At 43.3% G+C, this 12,727-nt stretch overlaps 1 protein-coding gene across 1 annotated transcript; it reads right to left on the bottom strand.

Annotated features, from left to right (window-relative positions):
* Positions 1 to 667: 667 nt before the first annotated feature.
* LOC119294063 (monosaccharide-sensing protein 2-like) lies at positions 668 to 4,436 on the bottom strand. The gene is made up of 6 exons (XM_037572336.1): positions 4,343 to 4,436; positions 3,103 to 3,672; positions 2,715 to 2,992; positions 1,894 to 2,403; positions 1,306 to 1,493; positions 668 to 1,179 (listed from the first exon to the last, which is right to left on the bottom strand). The coding sequence occupies exons 2-6, from the start codon at positions 3,629 to 3,631 to the stop codon at positions 1,077 to 1,079; spliced, it is 1,608 nt and encodes a 535-aa protein (XP_037428233.1). The 5' UTR covers positions 3,632 to 3,672; positions 4,343 to 4,436; the 3' UTR covers positions 668 to 1,076.
* Between the last annotated feature and the right edge of the window lie 8,291 nt (positions 4,437 to 12,727).

Below are 12,727 nucleotides of genomic sequence, written 5' to 3'. Positions count from 1 at the left end.
TGAGACATGTGTATATATACAGGTGATGATGTATATAGGTGATGGTGATGGCTGTGGACACGGCACCCCCAAGCCCAAGCAGTGCCGCAGGTGCGGAGCCATGGAGAAGGCGCCCTCCCCCACAAAGCAAAGATGGCGACGGGGATCTCCAATTTTTGGCCTTGACATAGTCTGCCAGATAGATGTTCTCAGTTGACACGAGTAATTTTGTGCACTTGTTTCTTGGATAGGTATGTGGCCTATGCGTTTAAAAACTCTAGAGAAGTTTTTCATAAGATTCTCGACATTGCCGTCATGTCTAAGAAACCTAACATTAGTTACCACCTGATGATTCTAGAGAAGTCCTTGTCATGTCATGGTTTGCTAATCATATGATGGCAGGCCATTACAAGAACTCCGTGGTTTCTTATGTCTGTTGTGCACTTTTTAACAAAAGAGGAGTTGATGTCGATATTTCACCAGGTAATCAATTGTAACTTCTCCATTTGAAATATGTACAGTTGAACACCAAGCTAAAAGTTTCTTGCTCCTCCATGGATTTGCATTCAAAATTTTGTATTATGCTACTACTAAAAAGATTAACAGAATAAAAAACACTATATTGATATGGAAATTTAATTGTAATAAAACCACACGGGAAACCATTATATTAAAGCCACCATAAAAATACAGATATTAATATCATGTTTCTAATAACCTAATTGTCACACTAATAATTTCTCTGAATTTTCTTTCTGCCTCTCTTGGATGATTTGGGTACCTGACCCGCCAAGTGCATAGAACTCTGCTATGACCTCAATAGGTATATTCTTTGTTTCCGGGACCTTTAGACAAACGAAAACAAAAGCCAACACACAAACAATGGCATAAACTCCGAAAACACCCGCAAGACCTATATACCTCAACAATACAGGGAGGGTATATGTCACAATGATGTCACAAATCCAAAAGATTAGGCTACATATGGCCAAGCAAATAGCACGAACTTTGTTGGGGAAAATCTCTGAGCAGAATATATTTGGTATTGGACCAAAACCCATGACAAATATGCAGAAATAGATTCCAACACTCATTGTTCAGAGCAGTGCGTGTAGTTCAGCACTCAGATTCACAATGTTGACGGTTACTAAAACAACGAGGGACACTACCAAGATGGGTATTGTCACAAGTAGTATCCTTCTGCATGAGGCAATGAAAAGAAATTATTATGCTGTTATTTTATTTTGGAAATAATAAATATGGATGTAAATCTTAAATTTTAGCAATAATTATTTGTAACTTGTGGCAGTAAACAAATACGGATACCTTCTTCCAGAGCGGTCCATAAGCCACATGGCTATGCAGATAAAAGGAAGCATCAATAAAGTTGTGAGAGCGCTCATAAGAATCGACACTGAAGAAGAGTTGATGCCAAACTTTGAGAGAAGAACCCCAACACCAGCTTGCTCAAGTATTTGAGGAGTGTAATAAAGAATGCCATTGATGCCAGCAAACTGCAAAAAAATATTGAAAAATAAATCATGTACAATTTAGATAGAACAAAATAAGTAAAAATTTAATTTAATTTTGTACTTTAATAAAACCTTGTGGGCTCGATGAGTTTCACAAAAAAATAGCATTGTCATAGAAGACAATGTTCTGAATCATTAATGTGCACCTACTTTATATGGCTAAATGTTTCTTTGGTTATATACATATATCATATATTAGTTATGAGACGTATAAATTCAACATGCAAGTCAAAGTATATATATATATAGTCACCAAAAATAGGAGAATAAAATGACGGTCAGGACAAACTAACTAAAAGATGTAATGTGATATTTAAGTGTCACAATACTTATGTTTTAAAATAGGCTCATAGTAATTAGTTCCCACTCCTAAAAAACTTACCTGTTGAAGTACTTGTATTCCAACACCCACGACCAATGCACGTTTTACACCAGGTTCTAACAGATCCTTCCATTTTGTACTTCTATAATCTTTATTAGGTGAATGAATACCAATATTGTGTCCAGACTTGTGAAAAACCGATTTGTTGACCAAAGCAGTCGCTTGAATGAAATTCCCGTCTATTGGAGCATCCAGTAGATTTTCAGAACTTGGTACACCTCCTTCATGCAAATATACTCGTTCCATGCCACCTTCCATTTGCCCATCCAAATGATATCCTGATGACATTTTCCAAGCCAATTGCCAACCTCCACCAATATGGCCGCTTTTGCGACATATCACAAAATCATTTATATTCGTAGGTTTGGGTTGAATAAGATAATCATGCTCGCTATCATAGGTATCATCTCGGTTGTGTTCTAGCTCATGCTCTTTGGTCTCTTCCTGATTCTCTTCATCCCCTTCAATTGGACCTTGTTGTTCTAATTCATTGAATATGCCGTGGGCAACCTGTTTTATGAAAATGAAGTGTACTTAGATAAAATAGTAAATTGAAGGCGAAACCAATAGAAACTTTTGAATTAGTGAGAAGCATTAAATATCCAAATCATTTGTAAAATAATAGAGCGATATAAATATTTCATTACATGATGCGTTATGACCCAATTTATTCTTCAAAGAAGATCATAAAGTAACTAAAAAATTAATATGGCTGAGCATGTATGTACACATGTATTGAAAATTCCAAACCATGAAAGTAAAATATGAAGCTCCAATGCTAACTAGATGAAATATTGGAACTTTGTTAATGATTACATTACCTCAGGGAGCCCGTGCATACTCCCAATAATGTTGACAACTGGGTCATAGAACGATGCTCCACGACTCACAGAATGACCAATGGCACTTTCTTCTGTGTTTGTTCTCTTCAATGGATAGGCAACACAATGCAAATCTTCTGGAAGTCCATATAATTTTATTATTTCATCATTGCCAATCACCTTTTCCCTTAACATACTTTCGTTAGTGCTAATTAGGTACTCCTCAATAGACGGAGTGTCACCAACTTGTGTGCCCTCCAAAAGACTTGCCATTTCACCTGTAATAAAAGCCATATATAACATTCAATGCTAACTAAAAACTTCAAATCATCATATAAAGAGAGCAAAAAAGATGACTTGATTTCAAGTAATTGAATCTAAGATATACCTGAGACATCTTCCTTTCTTCGTAGTTTTTGTAAAACCATCTTGGCTTCATCCACCCTTCCTTGGCTCACAAGCCAACTCGGAGTCTCAGGTAGATAGAAGATAGTTAAAATTGAGTATATTAGTGAGGGTATCAGTTGTATCCCAAGCATGATCCGCCAACTAACCTTTGGCAGCATGGACATCCAAAACACCATGCAGTAAGATAAGAACATACCAACTGAACCACTTAACTGGGGAAATGTGCTTAATTTTCCTCTCATATCAGGAGGCGCAGTCTCAACTATATATAATGGCACAAGTGTAACTGCCAAACCAATACTAAATCCCTGAATAAGCCTCGCGAATAGCAGCATATACACATGTTGGGACCAAAATATGACCAATAGTGCACTAACAAAGGACAATACCGCCGAGGTAAGTAGCATCGCCCACCGACCAAATTTATCAGATAGCATTCCAGATAGTGTTGTGATTATTGTTGCCCCAAAAAGTGCCATAGCCATAATACACCCCTCAATCATTGGCATGCTATCTAGTTTAAACTCTTACTTTATGTAAAACATAGCACCTGGTGATCATGCAAAAGTTCATAACCAATTAGTGAAACTTTACAACTTTGAGCTCCGCTCGAAGAAAAATCAAACTAGGCAAAAGCACAATGATACACCATATTTATCATGATCGGAGTGTTACTATGTAAGCATATACTAGGCATGCATAATAATCTGAAGAAGAAAATAATCAGAAGCCAGGTGGCGGAGTGCATGCAAGCGAAAGGCGCAACAAACGCAATTGTATCTGGAGGGCATATGCAGATAGATGTGCATGCACGCACAGCTGCTACGTGTTCACGGTGGATCGGAACATTTACATCCGTGCATACATAATTTTTGGTACCCTTGTGGAATTTGTTAACTGCAATGACTCAGTTGCGCTACCTAAAAATGCTTGGCGGTGCTAGAGTTGGCAACCTGTACGTGATGTCAATCCACCATATATATAATGACACACATATGAAGCTAATAGTACTATTTTTGCATAAGTTGTGATGTCGCTTGGCACCACACAAACATGCATGTGTGTAGCACCCGCCACTTCAAATGTGTGTCAATATGTAGTTTTTTTTTCCTGTCAACTAGATAAATCTCAAAAATCCTATGAATAAACTCAAAGAAACTACATGTGATGGTCGGTATATGCAATGGCTAAAACAATCAAGGAATATAGACGTTCTTCACCTGCAATGCTGGCATTGTCCCAGCCTTGGAGCAGGTTGCCGATGGATGCCACGAACGCGACAAGAACCGCGCGATCAACGGTCGTCAAATCACGCAACTTCTTACACGCTGTGCACAGAGAAGAAGAAGAAGAAAACATGAAAAGAAGTCATCATCCATGCGAAGTAGTAGAATCGATCTTAAAGCTGGCCGGTCGTGAAATCACGAAACCACGCGCAAGTCGATCGTTTTCGTTCAATTACTACCTACCTTGTCGTAGTCCAGATCCGGAGCCGGAGGGAGCGAGCTTCGCATGAAGATTAGCCTCCGACTCTCTCACAAGAGGCCGTGTTAAATCTTCCATGGTCGAATCCAGAGAGACACCCGATGCGCCTGCATTGAGAAGATTTGTTTGTCAGTTAGGTACCGGGGAGAGAAAAGAAATCGTTCGTGTGCATGCAGCAGCTAGCTAGCCGCCGCCCGTTGAGTCCCTACTGATTGTTCCAAAGAGCCGTCATATGATTTAATCTTTATTCGCTAAAGAAAAATATGATTTAATCGTAGCATCGAGAGACCAGATGGTGAAGCAGATTCTTACTCCCACGCTGACCCAAAAGCCCAGACGCCAAAACCCAGCAAATTACAAGCAGGTTCTCCAGAACAAATCAAACGGCGTGAAGGGGTTGCATTGCATGCGATGGGAGAGGAGAGGGATAGAGAAGAAGCACTCACCCGAGGGGCGACCGGGCTTCCGTTCCGCCCTCGATCGCTGCCGGCCGTCGTGGTCAGCTGATCTCGGTGGTTCGGTTTGCAGGATCTGGCTGCCCTTTGGTCTCCGGTACGTATACTTCGCGTCTATATTCGCCTTGGGTGGTTGGTGAGCCCACTTATGTAGCACCATTTTTTTTTCGGGTGCTGTTTCCGTTTGGGAACTCGTTCCTTGGTCCCGTCCGATTCGTTCTCTACCAGCGATCGATCGATAGGCTCCTTTTGTTCCGTTCCAACCACACACCCGGCGACCCCCACGTTGGGTAAACAAATTTCTGTTACCCGCATAATAAGCCGGCCCATTCAGCAGCGGTGTGCGCGGCACGGTCCAGCTAGCCAGAAGACGGCCCAGTCAAGAAGCGAATATATGTTTCTCAAATACTCCTTCCGTTCCTAAATATTTGTCTTTTAAGATTTCAAATGTACTACCACATACGGATGTATATAGACATACTTCAGAGTGTAGGTTCACTCATTTTGCTTCATATGTAGTATATGTTTTGATGTCTACTTTTTCATAAGGTTGTACATTATATATATATTTTGATGTAGATTCACTCATTTTGCTTCATATGTAGTATATGTTTTGATGTCTACCATTTTTGTATGCATGTTTAACATTTTTTCAAGTCCATGAGTAAAACATTTATAAATACAAGATTAACATTTTATAAACACATGATCAACCTTTATAAATACAATGATTAATATTTTTCTCAAATACATGTTTTGGCATCTACTTTTTCTCAAACACATTGTATATTTTTTGTATACATCTGAAACATTTATTTGATTTACCTTCAACATTTTTCCAATACATGATTAACTTTTTTTAAACACATGTTTTTGAAAAATAAAATAAAAAACATATTAAAAACATTCAAATACGTGTTGAAACGTTTTTTAACACTACAAAGAAAACAATTCGAAGAAATTCTTTGTGAAATATATGTATTTTAGAATTTCCTAAATTTGTAAGAAAATGAGATAAAGCGAACAAAAGAACGAGAAACAAACCGATGGTCCCGGGGGAGAGGAGCGTGTCATATTTTTTAACAAAGTAAAATCCCATATACCCACAAATAAGGACATATGCTCTCCTTTATGGATGCACGTACATTCTATCCACATGGGCACCTTCGAGAAACTAAGTTAACAAAATATCTTGAGATTGACGAAGACACCACAGACACCTTGTAGCCGACAAGAATGTCTCCTCCCATTAAACGAACGTGCCCAGAAAGACTGAAATAAATACAGAAAAATATGAGCATCAATGCCAAGTATAGGATTTAAACCTTAGTGGCTTGGTTCAGCCACAAGGAACCTAACCTCTGAGCTACACTCAGGTCGCAGAGCTAATCACGGTTAGGTGCATGACTTGGACCAGAGCATCTCCAGTAACAAACCCAAAAAATACCTTGAAACCCCAAAACTGATTTTTTGTGTTATTTCCCAAAAAAACTGGCTCAGACACAAATTTGCATGAAGCCAAACAATTTGGGTAGGGATCCAAATTTTCTTACCAAGACCCATTTTTTCATCCAACCTATCACGCTACCCAAAAGACCCTAATCGGTCATGGCCTCATGGGAATGGCAATCGTCGCTACATGAAACTTCCCCGCCGCCACATCCGCCTCCATGGCGACTGCCATCGTCGCCGCTCCCACAGCAGCCCCATGCCCCGCCACTGCCCTGCCGGCCGGTCTGCTCCCACTACTAGGAAAAGGCTAATTAGTGGCGCATATGTTTTGGCCATTAATGATGCACTACAGGTGCGTCAGTATCATCACGCCACTAGTAACTAATACTAATGGCGCACCCTTGGTGCGCCATTAGTATACCAGACAATAGTGGCGCACCAGGGAGTGCGTCATTAGTATGTCAAAGGGTGCACCATTACTATGCCTCCCAGGGGGGCATACTTACCTTGTGCTCTGGGTTACTAATGGCGCACATCTAGCTAATGCGCCACTAGTGTGTTTACTGCAGTGCGCCACTAAAGTGCAGTGCGATGCACCACTAGTATGAATATTAGGAATTTTTTTTCTTTTCTGATATTTGCACAGGTTACAAAATATAGTACTGCACAGAATATAGACAGCACAACATATAAACAACAGATTTATCGAATACAATAGAAGATTAGTCTCCGAATACAATTCATCATATTAGTCTCCGGATTCAAAATACCGAACAAAGTTAGAATATTACAAGTCTCGAGACCGCTAGTAGTGAGTTTGTCTTCACATTACAAGTCAATATCGATCATCTAAACTACCATTACATAGAAGAGAGCTGCGGTCATCACGATGAGCATCATCGCGATGAAACAGGTCTTCATCCGGTTCCTCCAACGCTCCCTCCTCTCTCCCGCTAGATAGCGCGCGTATCTAGCTTCCGCCTCCGCCCTAGTGGTGTACCCTTTGTAACTGTTACCGCTGAAACCGTGAACCTGTCTCCGAAGCTCCTCCCAGTCGTCGTAGACTCCGGGAACCTTACCCTTGTATACGACATACAATGACATCTCTATGCACTAGCCAAACAAAACGTTAGTAGCAATTCATAGACAATACATAAGCCATATATAAGTATGTAACAAAAGGATCGGAAGAGAAAAGCAACACATTAATAGCACGATTCATGGTCCTACTAATAAATAGCATCGATTACATATAAGTTGAAAGACTGTCCAGATCAAAGAGACATACAAGTTCATTAAAGTTTAATTACAACATGAGCTAATCGATATTTCATAACTACATAGCATCACTACTTTCGACTCGACAAAGGGACCGGAACATGGATGAAGCCGCCGTCTTTCGTGATGGTCATGAAATCGCGGTCGTTGTCAGCCTGCATTTGTGGCGTTGTTTCTATCTCACTGTTGGACGGTTGATATCTGAGGTAGAACTGCCCCGAGGTACGAAGGACATCTTGATGGATGATTTCCGCAAACTCCGACTGGATGCGAAAGAATTCTTGTCTGATGTCCGCGTCCTGGATTGCCGACAAGTGTGCGGCCCAATCTTTGAGATTATTTGGTAGCAGAAGGTGATTATGGTCCCATATGATCGCCCGCATGTGATGGAGGGAGTAGTAGGCATCCTTCTGACCGCCAGACGGCTGCTTGATGCAGGGGAACGTCGTATTGTGGGTGAACACGTGATGGCCGTACCTACGAAGTGGCCTACTGAAGGTGCCTCCAGATCTGGCATAGTCGGGAAGAGCTTCATCAAGAACTTTCTTGATATTTGTGTAGTCTTTCTTCGACTGATGGTCCGAGTCGAAATACGTGGCCATGGAATATTTCGGGCTTAAGAGGATGAGTGTGCAATGTGTGTCACTGCACAAAACATGGAATGTTAGAAGAAAAAAGAACGAACGGAATCTAAGAAATCATATGTTACCGGGCGGTGAGCGGATGACTTACTCGGGAAAGTAAGGCACGAGGAAGTTATCCTTATCTGGGTTTGCCAGAATGACGCCTTCGAGGTATGAACTCGTGACTTGTCGGTCCCCAGCGCTGCCCAAGATCTTGGCACGCATGTAGAAGGGGTCGACTATCACGATGTCCGGGGTCTTGTCTCTAATGATCCACATCTCCATACTCAGCAAAAATAGTCGAATGAAGGTGTAGTGCAGCGGATGAAGGTTAAACATAGCGAAGATGTCTGCAAACCGCAGGACGATCATACCCCCGATGGCGCTATCGACAAAGCCCTTGCCCTCTGGCACCTTGGACATGAAAACCGGGTATGCCACATCATTCTCAGAGAGACGCCGCTTCTCCAAAGAAAGAACACTGTCATGCAGACTCCGCATAGCATCAGTTGCAGCATTGAGCAGATTAGTCGGTAGCATCGGCCTACCCGCCACATGCACCCTCCTCGAGATATCCTTAGGTGAAGGTGGCCCGTCCTGAGCACGGATCGTACTCGGTGCCGGCCGGCTCGCACCCTTCTTAGTCTTTCTTTTCCGTCCCTTCTTCTTCTGCTGCTGTAATGGGATCGAGTTCTGCTCAGAGACCACCTTCTTGAGTGTGTTGGGGCTGATATTATTTCACACCTTGGCTATCTGAGGCTCAGTGAAGGCGGCAGCTGGAGGCGTCTCTTGAGAACTGAACGCCAGATGACGCCTGTTGCAATTGGGTTTCTCCGCTGTACCAGCTAGATCGCGGTCGTCTTTTGCAGGGTTGGGTTCTTGAGAAGGAGGCCCCAAGAATTCGTCACCGTACCCTTGTTCGGCAAAGTACTTATCGACGTTGGTAAATGTGTCATCATCGTCGTCGTCGTCGTCCGAATCCTGTGCCATATGCATGTCCGGATCCTGTGCCATATGCATGTCTGGTAGCATTGCAGCGGTCTTGCCATGGCTTGGCGCCGGCACGACTGGCGGTGTTGTCTGTGGGGTGGTGTCCCCTGCCCCCAAATGAATCTGGCTCTTCGGCCAAAGCAGGGGCCAGCTTAAGCAGGCGCTGAGGATCATCACATCATCTTCGTTGGCCCCAGTGGGTCGAAACGGAGGTAACAAGTCGTCGCAGCCTGGCAGCACCCGAACCAGTTGAACCCTATACACGGTGGGTGGCATCGGATTACCGTGGAACACGGGGTTGCCCAGTTGAACGATTCTGCCCTTGGCAACACCGATCAACTCGCCACCCACGAAGTGCGGGAGAGTGCATGGAACGTCGGCGGCGCCCTGCGAGAACATGTAGGGCGTCAGGGATGCCCAGTCAAAGGCAAGGAGATGAAGTCATTGGCCGAGAGGCTTAGTTATCGTGATGGCGTCGAGCTCGGCTAATGTCGAGGCACCGCCAACGGCGGGCGTGCAAGTGACGGAGGGGCCGCTTGCTGCCGAGGTGCCGGCCGGCATATTCTTCGCACACCCGGGTGCATTAAGCTCCAATGCCCGCGCCGGCGCCGAAGACACCAATACCGCCTCCACCGGAGACACCAATGGCGCTGCCTGCGCGTTGTGCAAGTTGCTAGCCGTGAAGCTGGGAACCGGGGGCGGCCCCTGTTTTTTAACACTACAAAGAAAACAATTCGAAGAAATTCTTTGTGAAATATATGTATTTTAGAATTTCCTAAATTTGTAAGAAAATGAGATAAAGCGAACAAAAGAACGAGAAACAAAGCGATGGTCCCGGGGGAGAGGAGCGTGTCATATTTTTTAACAAAGTAAAATCCCATATACCCACAAATAAGGACATATGCTCTCCTTTATGGATGCACGTACATTCTACCCACATGGGCACCTTCGAAAAACTAAGTCAACAAAATATCTTGAGATTGACGAAGACACCACAGACACCTTGTAGCCGACAAGAATGTCTCCTCCCATTAAACGAACGTGCCCAGAAAGACTGAAATAAATACAGAAAAATATGAGCATCAATGCCAAGTATAGGATTTAAACCTTAGTGGCTTGGTTCAACCACAAGGAACCTAACCTCTGAGCTACACTCAGGTCGCAGAGCTAATCACGGTTAGGTGCATGACTTGGACCAGAGCATCTCTAGTAACAAACCCAAAAAATACCTTGAAACCCCAAAACTGATTTTTTGTGTTATTTCCCAAAAAAACTGGCTCAGACACAAATTTGCATGAAGCCAAACAATTTGGGTAGGGATCCAAATTTTCTTACCAAGACCCATTTTTTCATCCAACCTATCACGCTACCCAAAAGACCCTAATCGGTCATGGCCTCATGGGAATGGCAATCGTCGCTACATGAAACTTCCCCGCCGCCACATTCGCCTCCATGGCGACTGCCATCGTCGCCGCTCCCACAGCAGCCCCATGCCCCGCCACTGCCCTGCCGGCCGGTCTGCTCCCACTACTAGGAAAAGGCTAATTAGTGGCGCATATGTTTTGGCCATTAATGATGCACTACAGGTGCGTCAGTATCATCACGCCACTAGTAACTAATACTAATGGCGCACCCTTGGTGCGCCATTAGTATACCAGACAATAGTGGCGCACCAGGGAGTGCGCCATTAGTATGTCAAAGGGTGCACCATTACTATGCCTCCCAGGGGGGCATACTTACCTTGTGCTCTGGGTTACTAATGGCACACATCTAGCTAATGCGCCACTAGTGTGTTTACTGCAGTGCGCCACTAAAGTGCAGTGCGATGCACCACTAGTATGAATATTAGGAATTTTTTTCTTTTCTGATATTTGCACAGGTTACAAAATATATTACTGCACAGAATATAGACAGCACAACATATAAACAACAGATTTATCGAATATAATAGAAGATTAGTCTCCGAATACAATTCATCATATTAGTCTCCGGATTCAAAATACCGAACAAAGTTAGAATATTACAAGTCTCGAGACCGCTAGTAGTGAGTTTGTCTTCACATTACAAGTCAATATCGATCATCTAAACTACCATTACATAGAAGAGAGCTGCGGTCATCACGATGAGCATCATCGCGATGAAACTGGTCTTCATCCGGTTCCTCCAACGCTCCCTCCTCTCTCCCGCTAGATAGCGCGCGTATCTAGCTTCCGCCTCCGCCCTAGTGGTGTACCCTCTGTTACCGCTGAAACCGTGAACCTGTCTCCGAAGCTCCTCCCAGTCGTCGTAGACTCCGGGAACCTTACCCTTGTATACGACATACAATGACATCTCTATGCACTAGCCAAACAAAACGTTAGTAGCAATTCATAGACAATACATAAGCCATATATAAGTATGTAACAAAAGGATCGGAAGAGAAAAGCAACACATTAATAGCACGATTCATGGTCCTACTAATAAATAGCATCGATTACATATAAGTTGAAAGACTGTCCAAATCAAAGAGACATACAAGTTCATTAAAGTTTAATTACAACATGAGCTAATCGATATTTCATAACTACATAGCATCACTACTTTCGACTCGACTCAGGGACCGGAACATGGATGAAGCCGCCGTCTTTCGTGATGGTCATGAAATCGCGGTCGTTGTTAGCCTGCATTTGTAGCGTTGTTTCTATCTCACTGTTGGACGGTTGATATCTGAGGTAGAACTGCCCCGAGGTACGAAGGACATCTTGATGGATGATTTCCGCAAACTCCGACTGGATGCGAAAGAATTCTTGTCTGATGTCCGCGTCCTGGATTGCCGACAAGTGTGCGGCCCAATCTTTGAGATTATTTGGTAGCAGAAGGTGATTATGGTCCCATATGATCGCCCGCATGTGATGGAGGGAGTAGTAGGCATCCTTCTGACCGCCAGACGGCTGCTTGATGCAGGGGAACGTCGTATTGTGGGTGAACACGTGATGGCCGTACCTACGAAGTGGCCTACTGAAGGTGCCTCCAGATCTGGCATAGTCGGGAAGAGCTTCATCAAGAACTTTCTTGATATTTGTGTAGTCTTTCTTCGACTAATGGTCCGAGTCGAAATACGTGGCCATGGAATATTTCGGGCTTAAGAGGATGAGTGTGCAATGTGTGTCACTGCACAAAACATGGAATGTTAGAAGAAAAAAGAATGAACGGAATCTAAGAAATTATATGTTACGGGGCGGTGAGGGGATGACTTACTCGGGAAAGTAAGGCACGAGGAAGTTATCCTTATCTGGGTTTGCCAGAATGACGCCTTCGAGGTATGAACTCGTGACTTGTCGGT

Source organism: Triticum dicoccoides, chromosome 4B, assembly GCF_002162155.2.
Source record: "Triticum dicoccoides isolate Atlit2015 ecotype Zavitan chromosome 4B, WEW_v2.0, whole genome shotgun sequence".
Taxonomy (NCBI): Eukaryota; Viridiplantae; Streptophyta; class Magnoliopsida; order Poales; family Poaceae; genus Triticum; species Triticum dicoccoides.
This window is presented reverse-complemented; position numbering and strand designations above follow the sequence as displayed.

What these genes read in the sequence shown, in the direction of transcription:
- LOC119294063 (XM_037572336.1), bottom strand. Translation starts at nt 3,631, where the DNA reads ATGCCAATGATTGAGGGGTGTATTATGGCTATGGCACTTTTTGGGGCA. An exon ending in GTATGCACGGGCTCCCTGAG is followed by an intron (nt 2,404 to 2,714) that starts GTAATGTAATCA and finishes TTCATAAAACAG; the next exon opens with GTTGCCCACGGCATATTCAA. An exon ending in ATGGACCGCTCTGGAAGAAG is followed by an intron (nt 1,180 to 1,305) that starts GTATCCGTATTT and finishes TGCCTCATGCAG; the next exon opens with AAGGATACTACTTGTGACAA.